Below are 23490 nucleotides of genomic sequence, written 5' to 3'. Positions count from 1 at the left end.
CATTTAAATATAAATAAATGTGAACCGTTACCATTAAAGATGATAATGTACGCATTATTTGCAACATTCTGAACAAGGAAGAAGTTACATATTTAGGTATTCTTATCTCTAAAGATCAGAAAGTGAGATGTCCATTAAAATTTTCTCCAATCATTAAACAAATTTCAAAACAAATTGAATCAGTGTATGGTTGCAAAGGGATTTATCTCTGAAAGGCAGATTGTTACTTACCCAGGCTGTAGGGATATCTCTGCTCACATACGCAGCTCTCTCTTTACACCTGGAGTAAAATCTGTAAAAATATTGATGGCAAGCTTTTTGACTTCATCTGGTAAAATCGTATACACATTATATAAAAAAAGTGGGATTATGAAGAATTATGAATCTGTTGGGCTCAACGTTTTGGACTTAACCCATTTAATCCCACCGGTCACATTTGTGACTGTGTCTTTTGTGACCCATAGTATAACAAAGTGGTTGTTTGAAAAAACAGGTTTTGGCTGTGATCCTAGTTACCATCTGTTTATTTTCATACATTTTGAAACTATCAGATGTGTTGGACCTCCTAGACATACGAGACCCCCCAAGTGCTGTGTGCAGCATTATGGTCATTCCTACATTTGAAAAAGTAGGATTTGAACGTGACTGTGATAGTGAAGGCTCAGATAGGTAGACTATTGAATGGCAATATCTGGAGGATGAGGCAGATGTTTATGAGAACCAATTGGTTTGAGATGTCAATAGTGGGGTGGCGACGGAGCAGTGGCTAAGGCACATGCCTTTGGTGTGAGATCTTTCCGCTATATGATACATCCACCAATGTGTTACAAGACACTTAACCAGTGTCTAGTTGCTCCAGAGGTGTGTGACCTCTGACATATATAGCAATTGAAAGTAGTTTTGGATAAAAGTGTCAGCTAATTAAATAATTATTATTAATTATGTCAAATACCTATATAGTGCAAATCAATCTGAACATGGATGAGTTGGTGACTTTCAGTAGGGTTCTTCTCACATCAATTGTCTTGGTCATATGACCGTGATGTCTACAATGAAGCAAGGCCCACAGGTCTTTGAGGGCTGAAAGACTGATTGGTACTGTCTGTTTGATTGGTTTGGATTGGTATATGTTTTATTACAGAAAGTGTATGAAACCCATGACCAAAATAGTAATTATGTTACTTATGGATGGAATTATAGTGGAAAAAAAAAAACTATTCCCCTTTTTGCTGAAGACACCTAGGGATCCCCGGACCCCAGTTTGAGAACCACTGTTCTAAGGCACAGTTGATGTCTGCCTGCTCTGACATGCTGAATGTTTTTGAAATGGAAATGTGTACTTTAATGTTTGTTTTTTATTGTTTTAACTTACTTGGTCTAATTGAAGAATTTGTGTGAATTTTGACTGTGCTGTTTCCCACCGGTCACTATTGTGACCGAGTATAAAACCTAATATTTCATTAACTTAACCAACATAAAATCAAAAAGGACATAAAGTTTGTGTGTTAGGGAGTTCTAAGGAGTAAAATGCATGTACTGAAATTGCTATGAAAAATTTGGGATTAAACAGGTTAATTACACTATAAACATCCATCCATTGTCAACCACTTAACCTGCGTACAGGGTTGCAGGGGGGCTGGAGCCAATCCCAGCTGACATCAGGCACAAGGTGGGGTACACCCTTGTGCCTGAGGTCAAGGGTCGCCAGTCCATCGCAGGGCCACACATACGCTCACACCTTTGGTCACGCCCACACCAGGTCTTTGGATGGTGGGAGGAAGCCGGAGCACCCACAGACACAGGTACAACATGCAAAGTCCACACAGAAAGGAAGGGGAAACTGCAGTTGACGATGGATGGATATTGTCTATCACTTTAGTGTTTTGAACTTTATTTTGAACTGTAATCAAAATGTGGACAAACTTCCTGTAAAACTATCCACATTCCACAAGCAGGTCCTGTTAGCATGGTCTCTGACTTATAAACACAATTTCTCTCCTCACAAGTATCTTGTTTGAAATAACAGAAATATTTTATATAAAAACATTTCAAACAATTCTACTGGTGGTGTTACCCTGTACACCTCTTTTGGCATTGTTTACACACCAGAACATTTTTTGCAAAGCTTCGGCAGATTCCAGTTTATCATATTTATAGAGATTTTGCATTGATGTGGGAGAACGTGGCATTTTGCTTTTAATTAAATCAAAATAGGCTAAAGAAAATAAGTACTTCATGATAAATATATTAATTCTAATGGAAAAATTCTGCATTCATAAATGCAAATTCAGTATTAAAACTAACTTTGTAGGTTTTTCTCCATGAAGTTGTGAATTATTGTAAATTTAATTTCTAAATCCAACAACAAAAAGGCTGTCAACTGTCAACATATGATCCTCTTTCTTTATGTAATGTAGGCTACCCCTGGCAAAGTTTTATTTATTATTATTATTTGTATCTTATATATTTGGATACTGTTATGCATCCCTCTCTATGTCCCATGTGAACTGTATTTCTCTGTTGGCAATAAAGTTAAGATTAAAAAAAAAAGAAAAAAAAGGGAAAAAAAGCACAGTGGTAGGCTACATCTTCGCACAATACCTACGTGTCTGAGTGAAACTTCAGGACTGTCAGACCACATGGTGAAGCGACAGCAGATGAAGGACACCCTCCAGCTGTGCATAGACAGACGTAAAGACGATCTGCATAGTTTGGGTCGGGACATTTGGAGCCGACCTGAACTCGCAGGAAACGAGACGCATGCGCATGAGAGGCTGGTCCGCTTCTTCTCGCAGGAGCAGACATGGAGGGTCGAAAGTCACTACAAGCTACCGACCGCATTCCGGGCCATCTGGGGTCCGGTCGGTGGCGGGGAGGGCGAGCCGGTGCTGAACGTGGGGTTCCTGTGCGAGTACGACGCGCTGCCGGGTATCGGGCACGCGTGCGGGCACAACCTGATAGCAGAGGTGGGAGCTGCCGCTGCTGTAGGGCTGAAAGCTGCTTTGGAAAACCAGACTGAACTCCCTGTCCCAGTGAAGGTAACCAGGGAACTGTAGCACTGTTACTTCAGAATGAACAGCCAGAAGTCAAACTTTTGAGTTACTCTAAAAGCCGACTGACAACACATTTTGATATATGATAATCAAAATCAATCTCCATAAATCTTTCAGTTCAGTCAACTCTCCTGATGATTCAGACTCAACACATTTACAAGATGTGACTCAGTTCCTTCACAATAAAATGTAGTAGCCAGAGAACCTGTTCAAATTAGATTTGATAGCCTATAATATAATAAGAAAATAAGATTTGCTTTCTTTTCCCTCATTGTAGGACATGCGGCCCCATGCTGCATCCATAAAACATACAAAGACAGCAGGGAATAAGAAACATATCTGAAAACATAATAAGAAAAACATATTACATATTCACTGTTATACACCTATACACACAATCAACACGTCCAGTAATTATCACTGAAAAGTCAACAGCAATCAACGCATTCTTTTTTTTTTGTGATGATATACAAGTATATTAAGAATTTGTGCTAAAATATGTTTAAAACATATTTTGATTGTGCTTTTAGATTATGAGAAAAAAAAATGTGTGTCAAACATGTAAGATTATTGTGTATTCTATGTGTTTACAGACAGTTTGGCAAAATTTTATTCATTTATGACAAAAATAATCCTAACACAAGGTTGACTTATAAGCTTTTTGTGGAGCGTTGGTGTCAGTTGTGATGGAGATGGCCAAGGGACGGTACTTCATTTACTCGATGACATGTAGTCCAACATGGGAGGGATAGTTTGTAACCCCTGTCTCTGTTTAAATATGTCCACCTTTGGTTACGATGAAAGAAAACTCCACCCACTAAGATAGACCGTAATGCTGTGGACCTTGAGTTAAAACCACTGTTTCGAGGATAAATTTTCACCAGCTGATAATTATGTCAAATGACTGAATTGAACACTTTTTATGCCAGATAACTGTTCTGGGAACTCCTGCAGAGGAGGCTATAGGAGGAAAGCTTGATCTGATCAAGGCGGGGGCCTTCGCTGACATCGACCTCGTCTTCATGGCTCACCCTGCTCAGCAAGATGCTTCATTCCTGCCCTGCGTCGCACTCGATGAGCAAGTTCCTGTTCACAGTATAAATATATAAATTCACAGCTTGTTCTCTGTGCCCACTCTGCTTTCTCCCTTTTTATGAACCCCCTAACCTCTACATTTCCCGCTGTGTTGATCTTTCACAGGATATCAGTGAAGTACCACGGGAAGGCATCTCATGCTTCTGCATACCCTTGGGAGGGGGTGAATGCCCTGGATGCTGCTGTGCTGGCCTACAACAACCTCTCTGCACTCAGACAGCAGCTCAAACCGGAGTGGAGGCTTCATGGTAAGGAAGAGGAACAAACTTAGATAAGCCGAGCTTCAAAGTCCATCCAAAACGATCTCACCTCAAAGTGTGTTTACTTTTAAGCTGACATGGAGGAGGAGGAGGAGGAGGAGGAGTCCTTAATGTGCTCAGAAATCATCAAAATGGAAATTGAATATCTACAAGTCCATGACAGCTGGGCAAATTCCATCTGCTGAGGAAGATTGTGTGATGTGATCAAAAGCTCTATAGCAGCTTCTAAATGGACCTTGTGGTTAGATTGTTTTATCATCTGTGACAGCATTACTGCTAGCTTTTTATTTTGTAATCATTAAAGCTGCAACGATGAGTCGATTAATAGATTAACAGAAAATTGAGAGCCAACTTTTTTGGTAATTGATTAATCATTTAAGTCATTTTTAGGCAAAAATTCCAACTTATCTGATTTCAAGTTCCCAAATGTGACGAATCTTTGTCATATATGACTGTAAATTGAATATTTAAAGTTTTGGAGTGTTTGTTGGACAAAACATGGCATCACCATGGGCTATGAGAAATGGTGAATGCCAATTGTTTTCACTATTTTGTAACATGTCATAGGCTGGACGATTAAACGATTTATAGAGAAAATAATTGATAGTTACATTCCTAATTATCACTAGTTCCTGAAGCAGTCACGAGTAGTGCTCAAAAATCGCACCAACCTTAGAACATGTCACACAACTTTGGGGGGGAAAAAATATATATTTAGTTAAGGAATGGATGTGTTCAGATTGACTACAGGGCTTGTTCAGGGTAAGGCCCTGGTGGCTTTGGAGTGAAGGCATCTGGGGACTTTTGTTGAATGACGTTCTATATTTCCTGTCAGCTCTCCAATAAAGGTGTGAAATCTCCCAAAAACATGAAGAGATAGAAGGTATTTAAGTACTATGTATGAACAATTTCTGGAAAGACGTTTGGAGTATTTTGTTTTGTATTCATAGTCATTTATATTTCTCCTTTAATTGTTGTGTCTGTGGTGATTTATAAGAAACATTGCTGATGAGTGATAGTGATATAACCCCGAAAAACGCAAGATAGCTGGAAATGTTTGGTGAATAAAGCATGGTGAGCTGGAGAGGAGTTGAACAACGTGTTTTAATTTTGATGAACTTGAATTGAAGCTCAAACTGGTCTGCACCTCTCTCTATGTGTCTAATAGCTTGTACAAACTTGTACGTCTGTGTGCTGTCTTTACAACCACATTTAACAAGGACCGCAAAAGTATCTATGTCAGGCAATTAAATGTATTTTCATCTGCCTTTTCAAATGTAGAAGGATGTTTTATCTCTCTAAATGTCATGTGGCATCTGTCCTCATATGAATTGTGTAATTGTTCAGTGTTATGGATGAAACCCTTCCCCCCCCCCCATTGTGCAAATTGTGTTATTTTTCTACAGGCATCATCAAACATGGAGGGGTGAAGCCAAACATCATCCCTGCCTACTCGGAGTTAGAGTTTTATCTGCGCACACCGCTGGTTAAGGATCTTTGTGACCTGAAGGCCAAAGCGGAGGCATGCTTCAGGGCAGCGGCTGTTGCCACAGGCTGCCAAGTAAGCTTACCTATAAATGTTGTCTTCCATTCGCCTCCCTCTTGGCTGGATGCCTGTGCTCGTTGTAGGAACAAATGATGTATGTTGATATAGCTGAGAAATATGCAATGTTAGAGTTGCTGTTATATAACATTACCCCGCTTTAACATATTCCTATAATTATTCTTTGAGTGCTGTGCTACTGTTGCATAATTCACCATTATCTTCAGGCTGCTTTTTTGCCTATATTTTATGGATGAGGGTATACTTGTGTTTCCTTTAGGTGGAGATAGTCTACCCCACAGGTGCCTACTATAACATTCTGCCTAATGCTACTTTGGCTAGCCTATATGAAAGTAATGGAAAAGCTTTGGGGATTCAGTTTCCAGAGGAGCCAGCCAACTTCTCTGGTAGGTGAAAATGAAAAAAATAATGGAAAACTTGTTGAAATTATTGTTTCAGTCTTTTCCTGGTTTGTGCAGAAGAAATGTAAAAAAACAACAAAAAAAAACTACATAAAATGTGTAACAGCAGAACTGTGATCTAGTGTTCTTTTTGTTGTTCACTGAAACAACAAAGAATTGTTGTTTCACAGTGATTTTATAATTACCTGGCAGGTTCTACAGACTTTGGCAACGTATCATTCATCGTCCCTGGTATCCACCCTTTCTTTTACATCTGCACTGACGCGTTAAACCACACTGAGGACTACACCGAAGCAGCAGGTACGGTAGCACGTGTCTACTGGGAACAGATATTGTTTCTCATAATGAAATTGATTGCACTACGATCAGACAGATTTCAGCCGTCGTCTCTTTCCAGGTCACCTGGTTTGCCTGTTTAGTTTTTATTTAATACTTTATATTCCTCCTCCACTCTTTTTCCCTGCCCCAGGAGCTGAAAAGGCCCAGTTGTTCACCCTGAGGACAGCCAAAGCCCTGGCTATGACAGCTGTGGATGTAGTGTGCTGCCCTGTTCTGCTGAGGCAAGTGAGAGAGGACTTCAGCCTCGCCAAACTGAAACAGGAGAAATGACTAGAAGAGAATGATACAGCTTTAACAGCTCCATAAAAACAATGATTTTAAAACAGAAACTATAGGAAAACAATATTAGTTAGCCTTTTGGCTAACACTGGCACATAGACAGTGATGTTGATCAGTGTGCATTGGTAGAAAATGTCTCACCATATAAATACTTAGGCACTCTTTTTGATGACCATCTTGAATTTGATAGAAACACCACCGCCATTGTGAAGAGGGGACAATCTCCTCTATCTTCTCCGCAAACTAAACTCCTTTTCTGTCATGGTGGTCATCCTGTGTAGATTTTATCTTTATTTTTTATCTTTTATTTTTTTATCTTTTATTGAGAGTCTTTTAAGTTTTTCTTTTATCTGTTGGTTTCACAGTCTGACAGTTAAAGACAGGAACAGTTTGAACAACATTGTAAAGATCTGTTCTAAAATCATCAGAGTGAAACAGAGAGACCTTAATGCCTTCTATAACCAACAAATAGTCTGGAAGGCAATAAGTATTTTCCTCTGGCAGGTGAATTCTCTCTGTTGCCTTCTGGACGTCATCATGCACTACCTGTGTGCAAGACGCCACTCCAAATCTTTTATTCCTTCGGCAATCAGACTTTTAAACTCCCTGTAGGTCCTTTTTTGGGGTTTCAAATGTGCACATACTGGCTGCTTGTATGTTGTGAATGTTGTGTGTTATGTATTGTTGCAAACATGCTGCTCTTAACCAATTGCCCCTAGTTGTATTAATAAAGTTGATTGAATAGAATAGAATTGTCCTTGAAAAAATAACAGACACTTTAAAAACTAAATTTTAGGTCATTTTATAGCTGTCAGTATTGGTTGTGTTTGCCTTGAACTTAAGAGCCCACTTTGGCAAACCACAATTCAACAGTTTCTATGGTTAACCTTGAAGAATAGAGCCATATAACTACTTCAGTGTGGTAATAATATTTATGACAACAGAGCTGCTGAGTATCTCATAGACAGTCTTTGCTGGGTTTGACAAACTCATTCCCACTACACTAGTTTTACCGACTATTCTTGCCGAGATTCAATACCAACATGAGTACCTGCTTTTTTTAGGTGTTGTGGTGCCAGGAACAGAAATACGTTACCTTTGCGCATTAAATTGATGATTAAGTAAATAATAAATAAGGCATATGGGAAACTAAGAAGTGTAAGCTTATCATCCTAGTTATAATGTAATGTAATTTTTTAAAACATTGGTCACAGATCTAGTGAAAATCAGGTTATTTTTCCTTTTTATGTCTTTCTGCTGCTGTGATGCCTTTGTTCATGTTTTTTTGAAGGATGATGGTGCACAAAGTTTGAATTGTCACTGTACCCTCTGGGAAATTACTTAAATTTAAAATAATTAAAACAAAAGTTTTTTTTTAAATAGAAAAATTCTTCAGCATAATCCGCACTTTTGCCTGCTAGAAATCAGAGAAATTGTTTTTTTAAAAATAGGCATAATGTGATATCCCTTATGTCACATGTGAGCAGTTAATGGTATTATGGAACATGTAGTTAATATGAATGATCATCAGCAATCAGACCTGTGCCAGAGAGAGAAGAGAGACCCTGTAGCTGGTAGCAATCCAGTGTCAAATAACTGTGAAAGCTTATCCTGCAGCACTGTTTAAATATACTGTATAGGAAGAAGCAGGAAAATAGGATTTGGGATGAAGACTTTACAGGGCATACCAGAAAGATGTCACCAAATGAAGAGTCTGTTTTGTGTGTATTTAGTTGATTTTTATTGATTGGTGTCTGCAGAAGCAATATTCAGGAGCCATGCATCTCAATCCATTTTCATTTGTACAAATTAAATGTATTACATAAAGGAGATTTAAAATGTACAGTATTGTGATTGTGTTGGTCAGCACCTAAGCTCGGCTCAAATCATTTTCATATTTTCAGAAAAAATAAATAAATAAACATTTTCCCATACATAATATTTTTCTAGAGTTTAATTTCTGTATGTTTGGCCATTAAATTGTCATGAACCACCAAAAGAAATTATTAAAATATCTTTTGCCTAATAAAGTATAAAGTCGTTTTAAGCTGAAAAAGACGATAAAACTAGCAACTAACAGGTCACAGTGAACCTCAAAGCCTCACAACACCAAACAGAGGAGATGAGTTTCAGTTGTATTTTTTTTTAAAAACAAAAAAAGAAGAAATAAGGACAAAGTCAATATCATAATCAGTGTTTGGGATTTACATATTTTTTACATGTTTGATTTTAATAGAGTGCATTATTTTGCCTTTTTTACAAAACTTCAAATCACACAAATGCAATGCAGTAAGTACCTTGACAGCAAAATAACTGCATCGATACAAAGATCACAAGAAAGTGTAACATATACTGAATCATGTTAACGTGCTGCAAAAGTACTTGAAGCGTAATGTTATCAGGTTTTTAAAGGTATAGTTACACATTTTTGAAAAAAATTGCCGCTTATAAGCTTTCTCGTCAAGAGTCGGATAGGAAGAGTGATACCACTCTCATGTCTGTACAGTAAATATGAAGCCACAGCCAGGAGACAGTTAGCTTAGCTTAGCACAAAGACTGGAAACAGGGGCTGTGCTCGAAACGGGCTAAACTGCTGTCTCAGAAGGTGTCTAACAGGAGAGCGAGGCATCGAGTGCTGTTTGAAACGGCTCGAGCGATCTCTTCCTGTCTCCTGAGATGCCTTCAGGCTGCCCCAGTAACGGCCAGTTTTGAAGGAAGCATCAATGGTGACTTGATGCTGACTATTACCCATAAAGCAGCGCAGCCGGCGTAGCTTTCGAACACTGGTGAAGATGGCGGACAAACAAGCCGAATTTGTAAACAAATATACGTTTTTAAAAGTTTTTAGTAGTTTTCTCACTTAGATTTTTGAAAATCTAGCGAGAACTACAAACTGAACTATAATATTAGCCTATGACTGTAACCAACCAAGTGTTTTCAGTATGATTTCTGAGGCGTCTGTTTATTTATTTTTTTGGCTTTTCAATCGCTAGTTAGCTGATGCTAAGGCTAGCGAGACGGCGTCTCTTCTGGCTTCTTTTACTTACCTCCGAGTAGTTGGAAACTCGCGCAGACTCCAGGAAGTTACTTTTCCCAGCAAAGAAATAGCCTGGCACTTACCCAACCCATAAAAAAACCCTGAAAGTATTGTTTTTACACATCCGTTTTGGTACAGATTAAACAAACAAGATATCACATGTTAATTCTTGAGTTTTGGAAGTTCTGGCAAACCAGGCTAGCTGTTTCCCCCTGTTTACACTGTTTGTGCTAAGCTAACTGGCTGCTGGCTGTAGCTTTATATTTAACGGACAGATATGAGAGTGGTATCAATCTTCTCATCTAACTTTACACCAGACAAAGGCAAATAAGCTGAACTGTTACTTAAAATATATTTTGTTTTTTTCATTGATTGTCAAGTTTAGTTCATAAGCAAAGGAAAAGGAATTTGTCTGTGTATTGAAAAGGTGGTCAAAGAGTCACTTCATCGAGGACTGAAATGTAGCCGATTTAAACTGCACAATAACACAGGTCCATGTTTGTGAATCTCTCTGTGCAGTGAGTCCTCAGGCGTCAACAATATCAAAATGTCTTTCCACCAACAGCACTATAGTTACAACATGAAACCACATAGATCTGATGGAGTCACAAAACCAACAACGACTGGCCTGTTTGTCTACTCGCAGTGGTCCCCGAGCATCTTATGAGCAGTTTCTCTGTCTGAAAAGCATTAAATACAATGTTATTTTCCTGCTCTTTCACAAACGAGCCAAGCTCCTTGAGTCTCATCATGGACGACTCTCACAGAGGATCTACTTCTGCGTTCCGCGTTATGAGTAGATGGACCAGTAGATGATGTTAAAGAGGATGTACGCTCCGGGAAACACAACCCTCGAGTACTTGTCTATGGCATGGGTGTCTATCCAAATGTTCACGTAGCTTCTGGATTGTTTCACCTGGCCTGCGATCTGCGGGTCATTCAGTGCCACTTGGGCCAACATTCGCTCCTGGCGGCCGCCATTCTCTGGCATTCCATAATTACCTGTCGTGTTCATGTCCATAGACCCGTAGCCAGTGATCTGGGGATCGATCATCATCTCATCAGGGTTGCCAATGCCACATGTACAAGGCAACTAGAGAGACCAAAAAAAAGGAAACAAAAAGTCACTTTGACACCTTGAAATCTGCTTTTTGTAAACGCTACTTTCTGTAAAACAAACTAAAACCACAAAATAAATACATTAGTTTAAGTGTTTATCATCTTTTTCTGCACACTCAGGGCCTTTAAATAACTTTGGCATAAAACATTTATAGAAGGATGTTTGTGCTGGAAATGTTCCCTCGGGGTACGTGGGCAATTTGGCTCCATATGCTGCAGCATTTGGCAGATGAAGAATAGCAATATAGTACACAAGCTGTAGTCCCAGAAATAATTTGCCATAGCCCTGAGAGCTTCAAGTGAGCCAATTTAGAAAATATTTATCTGTTTATTGGAAATGCACGTACATTATTAATTCATGTTTCTACCGGTTTAAAAATGTTTTAATGTATAAGATATTTTCATATAAAATCAGGTCACACTTGTGTTGACTTTTAACATGAAAGTCTCTTATTTGTAGCTATTACAGCACACAACAACTAGAATTTTATCAACAGTGAACCATTTAACATTTAGGAAATTGAAATAAGTCTGTAGAGAGCTTTAAGACTATATTAACTTTATGGTAAATTTGGGTTTGATTTTAGTGTTTTTCAAAAACCTATTTGAGTATTTTTATTTGACTTTTAACCTTTTACCACCCACTGTTCCATCTGTGGGTCACTACTTTACCAGACTGCAAGTGCAATGGAAATTTCCATAAATGTGAACGTATAATATAATTGTTGATAATGTTTATGATATTTTTGGTAATGGTGGTCAACAAATGACATGAAGTAATAGAAGAGGCTGTCTGGGATGTGCACATTGACAAAATTTTTGACTTTATAAAGGTAGAAAAATAATCCAAGTACAAGGCATGGCAGAATGTACAACTAAAACCTTAAAAATATTGGGTGTGGTGCGATTACATACAAACTCAATGTAAAGACAAAGAGAGATGCGATTTCCCACCGGGCGGTGCGCAGGTCCTGCGCTCAGTCAAAGTCTTGTGATGCGGTGTATTCAACATAGTCACATAACGAGCTCTGTAGAGCCGTTTGTCCGTTTGGGCTACTGTAGAAACATGGCGCCGCAACATGGCAACGTCCATAGTTATAGATATTACATTGCATTTCTGTCAATAGCTCCTCCTAAATATTACACAATGAATCTTTAACTTTTCTACATTGATTTATCTTCACTCGCGACGCAACACGTTTAAATTTGCATTTGGTCTAGTGTTAAAATATTAGAACTCTAAAGAATATGATGTCCTCTGCACAGCTCCAAATCCGTGTTGTGAGGGTTAAATAGAAGAAAACAGCATCAAACAAAAAACATATTTGTTGCATAGTTCAATTAAGTTTTAATTAATCATTTCTGCTAAATATCAGAGAAACATTTGCTTCCTTATTTTTACTTCAAAACAAAAAAAGTTAAAGAATGAGTGTTTCACACAGTAATTGTTTACTCCCCCAATGATCAGAAGTTTCATCACTCAACAAAAATAAAGCTGTATTTACTGGTCAAGAATTAAACTCAATATTGTGTAGCTTTGGTATTTGGTAAGAAAGCCCCTCGCCTTTGGAACATTTTGGCCAAAAATTTAGCTTGGCTATGTTGCACTCATGCTCAGGACAGACCAGTTTAAAAGTTTAAATATTTGATAATTAAACCCTTTGTTTTTATAAGTGAAGTAAAGCTGAGAGATTATTACACTGGTTTTGTAATGTTAAACTGTCCATTACTGTCACTGTGAATCATTAAAAGGGGTTAACTGCATTTTTAACTGCAGGCGACAGACAACCATAGAGAAAAATCACATGAAATAACACTTACTCTCTCCCTCAGTTTCCTCTCTTTCCTCTCCTGTACGGTGGAGAGGTAGTTGACCGCCGCATACTCTATCACCGACAGGAAGACAAAGACAAAACTGACCCAGAGGTAAATGTCCACTGCCTTGATGTAGGAGACCCGTGGCATGGAGGCGTTGACCCCGGTGATGATGGTGGACATGGTCAGCACTGTGGTGATGCCTGGAGAAAAACACACAAACAGTTTAGTCACATTGGAGTTATTAATAATGTATCACTGGGTTGGGAAGCTAAAACCAAATGCTAAATGCTAGAAAGGGCTGCACATCAGAATATGTAAGATTAAGGACAATAATAATATACCATATTTCTACTATGGGATTTATTGCTCTTATTTTTCTTTCTTATTTATCTTTGCTTCAGTCCAACATTTTTTTGTTTTTTCTAAAAATACAACCAGGGAAGGGAAATTGCCCATTAAACTGCTCATAGCTCATTATTCTTTATTTTAAAAAATGAACTTGACTTTTCACTTTTTTTGCCCAGAGTTAGAGGAATTGATTCCACTCACATAGCTGTACGGTAAATGTGAAGCTACAGTCAGAAGCCGGATAGCTAAGCTTAGCATAATGACTGGAAACAGGGGGAAGCAGCTAGCATGGCTTTTTCCAAAGGTAATAGAATTACACTACCAAGTGTCTTTTAGGTTTAATTCTTGAACAAAGGGAGGTGGGGGTGGGGGGGGTCCCCTTTATGCTAAGCTAAGCTAACCACCCTCTTGGAAAAATCTGCCTACAAACACCTCCATGTTTTTTACTAATTTGTACAAAAAATGACAATTTTTAGTTTTAGGGTTTTTGTGCAATACTATTTCCTGGAATCTCAGCAGATTGCCTGGCAAAGCAAGACATCCTGTGATATGTTAAATAATGAGCTTTATAGGCATTTTTTTGTTACCTTTGGACAGAGCCAGGCTAGTTGTTTCCCCCGTTTACAGTCATTATACTATGCTATGCTAAAATAATTGGCTTCAAGCTGTAGTTTCATATTTACCGTGAGAGTGGTATCACTCTTCTCATCTATTCTCGGCAAGAAAAACAAATACATATTTCCCAAGAGGTTGGGAACCACTGCACTATCCTGCTTCCCTGCCTTTTTTTTAAGGAATACGCCTCCATTTCTCAAACTAAATAATCTTTCTTTAGAGCTAGTTTCTTTGCTAAGGTTGTGCTCTGGGAAGGAAACTCTATCCTACCTAGTGGCACCCTGGCGGGGACGGCCCTGCGGTCAATCCAGAAGGACACCCAAGACAGCATGACCATCAGAGTAGCAGGGAAGTAGGTCTGCAGCAGGAAGAAGAAAATGTGGCGCCGCAGGGTGAAGTGGATGTACAAACGATTGTACCAGCCTGGGAAGAAGAAATATCACCGTTACACGCACATTGTCATATGTTAGCTGCTGATACACCGTAAAAACACTCGAAGCAGAGGTTCCCAGCTATTGTGGCAGGGAGAGATAGCACACAAAATCCTTTTTGTGCTTCAGGTTGCTCTTCTGAGCTAGAAAGTGACAAGTGGTTATGAGAAGGCTGCAGCGCTTTCACAGTGGCTCTCCAGCAGTGGCTCTCCAGCAGTGTACAAGTGGTTGGCAGTAGTTTGATTCGGTTCGTTTTGCAGAAAGGATTAAATATTAGTACATTCTTCTTGGTGTGACATTCAAGGGACACCAATTTCATGTAAGGAAGACTCTGTCCTTTAGTTGGCTTATAAAGGAAAATGAGATGCATTGAAGTTCTATTCAATTGTAATCTAGTTATTACATGCATGATGCCCACATTTGGTCCATTTGCATAATCACTTCAGTTTACTGTATATATATTAGTGCCTGGGTAGATTACCGCACCTGTGCTGCTGTAGAAAGCCAGCTTGGTGGTGGTGTGAAATTTCTGGATGAGGAACTGGGACAGAGATATTCTGTCGTCTGTGTTCAGAGATTCGTTGCCTTTCTTCCAGTACAACATCAGGTCGTCATCAGTGTACGCATCTGGAGGGGAAAGAAGTATAATTAAGTACATCGGGACAGATTTAGTAACAATGCTAGATGTTAATGTGAACAAAATCTAACAAGACATGACTGCAATTTAAAAGCACCACTAGCTGTCCCTATTACACCCACCGATTTTCCAAGTCTTTGAGCCTCACTAGTAGAGGAGCTAAGGGGGTGATGTTAGAGGAGAGGGTCTTAACATTAATGCAACATATTCTCTTTGAAGCATTGATGTGCTCAAAAGCTTTCATGGCGTGATATATCTGAGATTTCACTTCAAATATCTGGAGAGCAAACTAGACATTTTGGCCTGAGGAGAGCGCATGAGAAGAGCTCATATAGTGTCCAAAATGAAAATGAAAAAGAGGAACCATGAACATCAAAGCAGATGTTATGGAAATGCAGACATTCGTTTTTTCAGATGCTATGTCAAACTGGTGGTCAAGAGGAAACTCTGACCTGATGACAGGAACTCGAAATTTTCATCAAAATCAAGGACTTAAAAGCTGTGAACCACTGGACACTAGTTATTAAGGTTTGTATGATTGCTCTGGACCAAAGTGTTGGATGGATAAATCTCCATGTTAGCAGTGGGGGGAAAAAAAGCTATTGTCTTGCTGAAGTATTTGTTCATATTTTTTGATAAATCCACTCACAGCTCTCAATCTCCAGTGAGCAGGTTTGGGTGTCCAGAGGGAAGCGGCTGAGGTCCATGTTGCACATGGCAGTGACAGTGACTCTGCCGGGCACAAAGCAAAACATACACTATAATTCATTTCCCTAAAGTAACAGCAAGGGTTTAGGGTAAATTCACAATTTTTTTGAACAAAGGCTGCTTCTGTCAGAACAAATAAAAGGAATAGAGAGACAAGCTGTGTGTTATGTGCTTGGCAATTCTCAGTTTTTAGTTTTCAAATCATTAAAAGATTCTTATGGTGTGGTGTATTTTGGTGTTTTCATGTGCTTCATTTTGTGTCAGTTGTAAAAAAAAAAAAAAGAAAAAAAAATGTATTGTGATGTTTTGTATTGTGATTGTTTTTACAGTACCGGAAAATAAATTGTATTCTTTTTCAGTGATGAATGACCAACAACTTTGCCTTAAAAGTCTTATTTTTTCAATATATAAACTCTTTAATTAAGACAAAACATGCTTCTGCTGACGTGTTTTACCTGAGACTGTAGAGGACGTTGCCGTCAGGGTAAACCCTCAGCATGACGTTATCAGTCGTGGTGTCGTGGATAAAAGAGCGCTTGGAGTGGACAAAGAACATGTCAGGAACCCAAATCTTCTTCACCAGGCGACTGTCAAAGGTCATGCTCTGGTTGTTAGTGCTTGGGAAAGACAGCCGCTCGTCCTTCCAGTAGTGACGCAGGTACAGTGTCATGGTAAAGTCCTATACGAAGAAAAGAAGCTAGTACGCTGCACAGTGATGGAGGAAGTACTCAGATCTTTAACTTAACTTAAAGCACCAACACAACGATGTAAAAATACTCCATTACAAGTAAAAATCCTGCATTCCAAATCCCACATAAGTAAAAGTGCAGCAGTATTATCAACTATATGTATTTAAAAGTATCAAAGTAAAAGTAGTGGTTGTGCTGTAAAATGGCCCCTTGTACTTTAAATACAGTCGGGTTGTTTAATTCAGTGGTTTCCAACCTTGGGTTTGTGGCCCTCAAAGGGGTCACAAGAGAAATCTGACTTTGGTTTTGAGATGATTAATGAGAGAGGAAAGTTAATTAATGAATTAAAATTAATAAAGTTTTCAGACCTCTCTAATCTTTTTCTGTTTTTGTAAAAATATTGGATGGAAGCAAACAAATTAACTCATAGAAACTGGTTTAACCTTTAACAATATACATGATCTTGGATGTAATATCTTACAAATCTTAATAACAATCGCTGTCAGATGAATGAAGTGAATTGAAAAGTACAATATTTCCCTCTGAAAAGTAGTCGAATAGAAGTGTAAAGTAGCAGAAAATGGAAATACTCAAATACAGTTTTGAGCTACTAGTACTTTACTTAAGTATGGTACTTGAGTCATTGTACTTAGTTACTTTCTACCACTGGCATTTATGTTGTACGTCATTTTAAAAAGTTTACCAGAAAGCTGTTTCATACTTACCATGTCCACCTCGGAGATGGTGTCCAGACTTTCAACCTGAACATCTACTCCAACAGGTATTGGAGGACCTAAAAAAAAATAAAAGACTCGTGTCAGTTATGCATAACAAACGCAGAGGTGTTATTCTTCAACATAGAAGCTTGTTGAGAATGCTTCTCTGCAGTCAGCATGATCATTACAGAGACTGTTTGTTGTGGAAATCACGTTTCCAAAAAGAACAATGAATCACAAATACAGAGCAACTGCTTTTGCCTCGCCTGCGTCCGCCTGGCTGGGATTCTACTTTTGACCTATTTCAGCCTTTCTACTCTGCATCATCATCCTCCAATAGTACACAAATGCAATTAGGTCACAATAATGGATCAAAGTTGATGCAGCAGTGGATGAAATCCAGCTCTCTTTTCCACTTCCAGCTGAGACGCACTTGATGGTGGAAATCGGATGCAGAAAAAGGATTCTGCAAGGGTCACTTGGTTGCATTTTCAGCTGCAGATTGTTGTATAATTAAAAGTAGTTGTGGTCTGATAAAAACAGCATGTGTTTCCTCTTCAAAAGCCCTCGTGGCTGACTTTTTTTTGTTAAACACAGTGTTCGCGTTTGCCTTATAAGAGAAATAAAAAGATAAAGACAGCTAAAAAGATTAGGAATATATATTCCAAAACTATATTTTAGTAAAAACAAAAGCATGTGTGCCTTTATCGCAGGATAATCCTACAGTCCAAAAAGCTGACATCAAATCCCTCTAATATACAGTAATGTTACAGACATGTAGTAACACTCTTATGGTGCAAATAACTGAGCTTCTATTGAAAACTCCAGCACAGCTTGCATAGATGGTGTAATTAAGATCTCCAAGAGCTTAATGCTTATAGGATTGTTTGGCCCAAACCAATGACCACTGCGCAGATCTTACCCAGCTACACTTGATGACTGAGCCTGATGCCTCTACAGCAACCTGACTAAGTTGCAATCATGCGCCCACTTTTACTCAAAAATAAAGTAACAACCATTTTCTGACCTCCAAACGCTGGCCTCATGGTGAAATCATGGTCGTCTATTCTCAGGAGCTGCTCAGATTTTGTCATGGGAGATTTTGTCATGTCTGGACTTCGTTTGTAAATTGGGCTGCCAAACAACAGAAAAGGGAGACACGTGGTCACAATGAGCCTTCGGGGATTTGTAGTTTGTTGTCTTTAATGTCAATGAATTAGCAAAAGATTGGCTATTGATAATGTTTTAATTAAAGATATATAAAACTCACCCTCCGGATTTGTGGCCTACACCTCCTTCCATTCTGGTCTCTCTTCGCGACCTGATAGTTAACAAACAGTAATAAAAAACAATTATAAGAACATATGGCAGCAGCACAACATAATTCAGAGAAGCTGAGATTACTGAGCTTTTATTGTTTTCTTCTGTTTTACGTCTAAAATGCAACATTCAAAATAACATTCAAAATAAAGGTGTCTTTTTCTTTACAAGGTTACATTTTCAGTTAAGTTAGTTAGTAATACTGCAATAATGAGTCAATGAATCGATTTCTTGAGCAAAAATCATTTCAAAAGCCTTTGAAGGCATCACCATGGACTGTGGGAAATTATAATAGGCCATTTTCCCTATTTTCTGACTATTTAATTGACAAAATTATTAATCAGTTAATCAAGAAAAGAATTGGCCAGTGAACTGATAATAAAAAATAATTGTTGGTTGCAGCACTAAATCAATTTTATATATTTTGATTATAGCTAACACAATTATAATTTTAGTAATTTAGTTGATCAACAGAAAAATAATCAACTATTCTGAGAATCAATCGTTAAGTAATTTTTGAAGCAAAAATTGCTGGATGCATCTTCTTAAATTTACAGATTTGATGCTTTTCCATATTATGTGTGGTGGTAAACTGGATATCTTGGTTTGAAATTAATTATAATTAAGCATTGTTTGCCATTTTGTGCGATTCAATAGAGAAAAAAAGAAAAAAACCTGCAGATTAATGGATAATGAAAATAACTGTTCGCCACAGCTTTAATTTTGAAAGAAAGTATGTCAGTTTCAAGCCTAAATCTACATAGGTTTATAGTAGGAACAATTTTTTGTTTTGATGCTTCTCACTTCTCACTAACATCCTGTTACATCACACATTTATCTACAAATCGCACACAGGGCAAAAGGGCATTTCGTCATCACATCCAGTATAGAGACCCAGCTCTTCTCTGGTGTCACTTTTCAAGACGGCTTCCTCTGTGCACTTTTCTTTTAGGCATCCTCTGAGCAGCGAGATTGGGGGGGGGGGGGGGGGGGGGTGTAAGTAAGAAGAGATTCCAAAAACCTAAAATGGATTATTAGAATAAAGCATGCTGCAACAGACAGGGCCAAATCCCTGTGACAGCCATAGACATGCATTAAGGAAATACCACAGAGGAAAGGGGGTTGGGGGTGAAGAGCTTGAAAAAAACACAAGATCAAAATGAAACAATAAGAAGAGGGTCTTTGTGTGTGCAAGCTGCAGTGTTATGATGGCCAATGGGTGCTACCCGTCTGCATCCATCCAGCAGCTGGTTCCTAATCCTCTTGGCAGAAATGCATCTCCAATCCCACTCTCTACCCTGCTTACGCCACACAGCAGACCGCTGCCTGTCTGCACACTGCTCTGCTATGTGTGGCCCAACGCTGTTTTTGTTCTGCAGCCATGAACCTTCACTTTAGACTTCCTTTAAAACAAAAATCATTTACTAGACCTTCAGGAAATATGACAAAGGCAAAACACTAAATGCTTTCCATTGACCATTTGTTAGTCATTACTAGTAAATTAATATAAAAATGGATTTACAATTTTCATTACATTTAAATATGTGATTTAAAAGTAGATCTTAGTTAATCAAAATTCATAGATTTTAACTACACAAAATGGTGGGTGGGGAAAAATAAGTAAATTTAGCTTTAGTCAGGGTTAGCCGTGGGTGTGGCTATCACAACAGCTAGCTTGATTTGGCGCTCTTGCTTTAGCTATGTTGTTGACATTTTAATTTGACCTGTAGCTGTGTTCTTGTAACTGCTAATTAAACATTCTGTTTATATTTCAATTACACATTTCTCTGTTGTAAAAAAGTTATATGGCAAAATAAAAATCAACAAGTCAAGTTAAGTTTTGACAAGCCTAAATATCTAGCTAGCTAGTTACTGCATTTTGGCTTTGTACAGCAGTAAGCTATGTACCCATGCTAATGTAGATATTTTCATTTAGATGAGTTACTTTTACAGTTTTTATGCTTTTGATTTTTCTGTGTAAGTGTGGATAAACAAGCAGGGTGATTAATTTTAATAAAAGTGTATGGCTTTTGTAACCCAAAAATGAAGTGACTGCTCAAAATAATCAAAATGTTTTTTCCTCAGTTGGTTTTTTTTTCGTGTGACTCTGCTGTCCTACACAAACCCCCCTCTCTACGCTCTTCCTCCTGAAGGAAGCAAAAAAAATTCTATCTAATATAGTGAAAACACCCACAACCCACGCCGGCAGAATCCAGCCGCTTTTGAAATTTCACACACACAAGAGTGGAGGGCTGGAGTGATGAGAAACAGGGAGAAGAGTTTGACTTCTGCATAAGTACACTGAGATTCCTCCCTTCCCCACAAAAAAAGAGGAAGAAGATTTACATTTGATTTGTATTCTCAGACACTGTGTGTCAGCAGAGAGAAGACTGTGAGAGGACTTTTAACTAGTTGGGGAGAAAAAAACAAAAAGCAGTGAGGCACAGATTTGATAACATGGCGACTGGTGTAAAGAGATTACAGTGCAGCTTTGAGCCACTTGTGCGTTCTGTCTTCTGAAGATTTTCCACAGACGATTACAATTGTGCTCCTCTTATACTTAATGATCATCTTAACCACCTTAGGGCTGCGATGATCACTTTCAGTGACAGTAATTTCATGCCGGATTGTTTAGATTTAAAAAGACAGCTTTAACCTCGCATTGTTTAACACAAATACCTCTTCAGTAACATCACTCCTGCCTTGTCATGCACTCTGACAGTTTGTCATATATAAGAAATGGCAGGTGCGTCATGTCAAACACATTTATTTCACTCAAACAGAAGAGCCTTAATTGTGAACAGACTGCTGTTTGACGAATCCTCTGATCTATAAATAACAACACTTATAGCATGGAAAGTGATAATGTATCTAAAGGCAGGGGGATTATAATTTGACAGGGTTTGTTGAATATATTAAGTGGATGCAAATCAGTCAACGCTGATAGCATTATGAGGCGCATAGCCCTGCCTGCTTGGGAAAATATTATCATCTTCACAAGAGATTAATGCAAGTTTTTCACTTGAGGGCCTCAAGCTATAGATGAACTCTTTGCCATTATTTCTACAAGAGAATAGGTGCATTTGTGGATATAAAATGCTGGGAAAGAGTTGAATCTTCACAGGTCTAGAAAGTAATGTGTATTTTTTCTCCTTATTTTCTGTGTCACATGAAAGCTAATATTCACATATTAATTTGGACTTTTCCTAGTGAAGTGTTGATTGCAGTGCTGTCTAGACCCATCTAAAAGGTGTTCATTTAGTACTACAGCTGATTAATATAGTCGATAAGATAGTCGATTAATCAATTAGTCGATCACTGCATTTCTTTGTCTTATGTGATAGTAAATTGACTTTGGGTGTTGGACTATTGGTCAGATAAAACAAGACATTTGGGCTTTAGAAAATACCCATCACAATTTCCACAATTTCTGACATCGACTAAACAATAAACAGAAAATAATCATTAGTTGTAGCCCTGGCATGCGTTTTTTCTCTCCTCATAGATCTGGTATTGCTCTCGTGGGTGTTCAAAGCCAAGGTGTTCAATTAATTTTGGACAAAATAGTATTTTTAAATGAATTCTATGAGCATGCATCTTTTTAAATACCTTACAGAGTAGTTTTTTTATGTTGCAATATATGCTCCAAATGTAGCTGATTTACTGAAATAATTGTCACATTTGCATTTCTAATCAAAAACTATGATGCTTATTTTGTAGTGTTTAAGTCACATTTCTTCCACTACAAGAGATGATAGCAGTAATAAAACATCTAATATTCTTATTAGAGTTGAAATGATTAGTCAATTGACAGAAAATTAATATAACTTTTTTGATTTTTAAGCAAAATTGGCAAACCCTAGCTCCTTAAATGTGAATATTCACTGCTTTTCTTATATGATCGTAAACTGAATATCTTTGGGGTTTTGGACTGTTGGTAGGACTAAACAAGGCAGTGTAAGCTGTCACCCCTTGCTCCGGGAACTTGTGATTTTATATTTTTTAGCTATTTGCATACATTTTCGAAAACCAAGCAATGAATCAAGAAATTAGATTCAACATTTGTGAAAATAATTGTCACTCTCAGTCCCACTTTGTATTCACAAGTATTGAATATAACTCTCTCAAAATCTATTATTCTTCTGACTGATTTGCTGTGCAGGTAAACATTCAGCTTCTCAAGTATACCTAACAGGATTTCGATGAATTCATTCAAGTGATCCCACACTGCCTCCACTTTATTCTCCATTATGTGCTCAAAATTAACAAAATGATTTAAAGTAATCAGCAGTGTCCTATGTACAAATTGAATTTAAATCACACATCTTAAAACATAAAACATCTAAAATTCTAACACATCATTTCTATTTAAATCACCTCTAATGTCACAGCCAATTCAATCAATAATATGTAGAATTGAGGACACTTTAACGATTCCCTGATCTAGTTCAGTCCAGACTAAAACATTTAATCCAATGGATGCATTAACGAGGCAGCAATTAGCCTAAATAATCACCTGAAAATGACATTGACTACAACTGCTGCCGGTAGGGAAAACAGTCATTAACTGCCTGCGGCAGTTGTGGGGCAGGAGTACACAGCATTCAACAGTAGTACATAAATAGATGTGGGGATTTAGGTCTCCCTCTCTCTCTCGTCTCCAATCTGCTGTCTGAATAAGTCTGGTTTTAGAGGGGGAGGGAGCAGTACAGGTGACACAGGAAACACTGGACAACATTGTGTAAACCACAAAGATATATATATATATATATATATATATATATATATATATATACACACATATATACACACACATATATATACATATATGCATATAACATATTGAAGCCCTTATGGGAAAATTTTGCATTAAAAGCTTAATTTAAAACTGTCTCACATCCCGTTGAGAAATTAAAAACATGTATTCTTTGATATGTCCGTGACTCCTTTGACATTACCTGCTCTGTTTGTATGTCTCCAGCTTGTGACCCCTCGACAGGGCCATCTTCCCAGCTGCACCCGCGAGCCAAACACAGAAGAGCACAAGAACAGCATCCACCT

At 38.1% G+C, this 23490-nt stretch overlaps 2 protein-coding genes across 2 annotated transcripts; one reads left to right on the top strand and one right to left on the bottom strand.

The window, feature by feature from the left end:
* Window positions 1-2560: 2560 nt before the first annotated feature.
* LOC119910507 (peptidase M20 domain-containing protein 2-like) lies at window positions 2561-8823 on the top strand. Its single transcript, XM_038729156.1, has 7 exons — window positions 2561-3038; window positions 3983-4131; window positions 4254-4396; window positions 5815-5969; window positions 6232-6358; window positions 6566-6673; window positions 6843-8823. The coding sequence occupies exons 1-7, from the start codon at window positions 2640-2642 to the stop codon at window positions 6980-6982; spliced, it is 1221 nt and encodes a 406-aa protein (XP_038585084.1). The 5' UTR covers window positions 2561-2639; the 3' UTR covers window positions 6983-8823.
* A 95-nt stretch (window positions 8824-8918) lies between these two features.
* Window positions 8919-23490, bottom strand: LOC119910506 (gamma-aminobutyric acid receptor subunit rho-1-like). The gene is made up of 10 exons (XM_038729155.1): window positions 23388-23490; window positions 18380-18430; window positions 18137-18243; window positions 17119-17186; window positions 16160-16383; window positions 15646-15728; window positions 14846-14986; window positions 14199-14351; window positions 12969-13165; window positions 8919-11121 (listed from the first exon to the last, which is right to left on the bottom strand). The coding sequence occupies exons 1-10, from the start codon at window positions 23432-23434 to the stop codon at window positions 10819-10821; spliced, it is 1374 nt and encodes a 457-aa protein (XP_038585083.1). The 5' UTR covers window positions 23435-23490; the 3' UTR covers window positions 8919-10818.

The sequence above is a fragment of the Micropterus salmoides genome, unplaced genomic scaffold (assembly GCF_014851395.1).
Source record: "Micropterus salmoides isolate LMB-PRFRI ecotype aquatic unplaced genomic scaffold, ASM1485139v1 Ms_hic_scaffold_19, whole genome shotgun sequence".
Taxonomy (NCBI): Eukaryota; Metazoa; Chordata; class Actinopteri; order Centrarchiformes; family Centrarchidae; genus Micropterus; species Micropterus salmoides.
The sequence above is the reverse complement of the archived record's forward strand: the minus strand, read 5'-3'. Positions and strand labels throughout refer to the sequence as shown.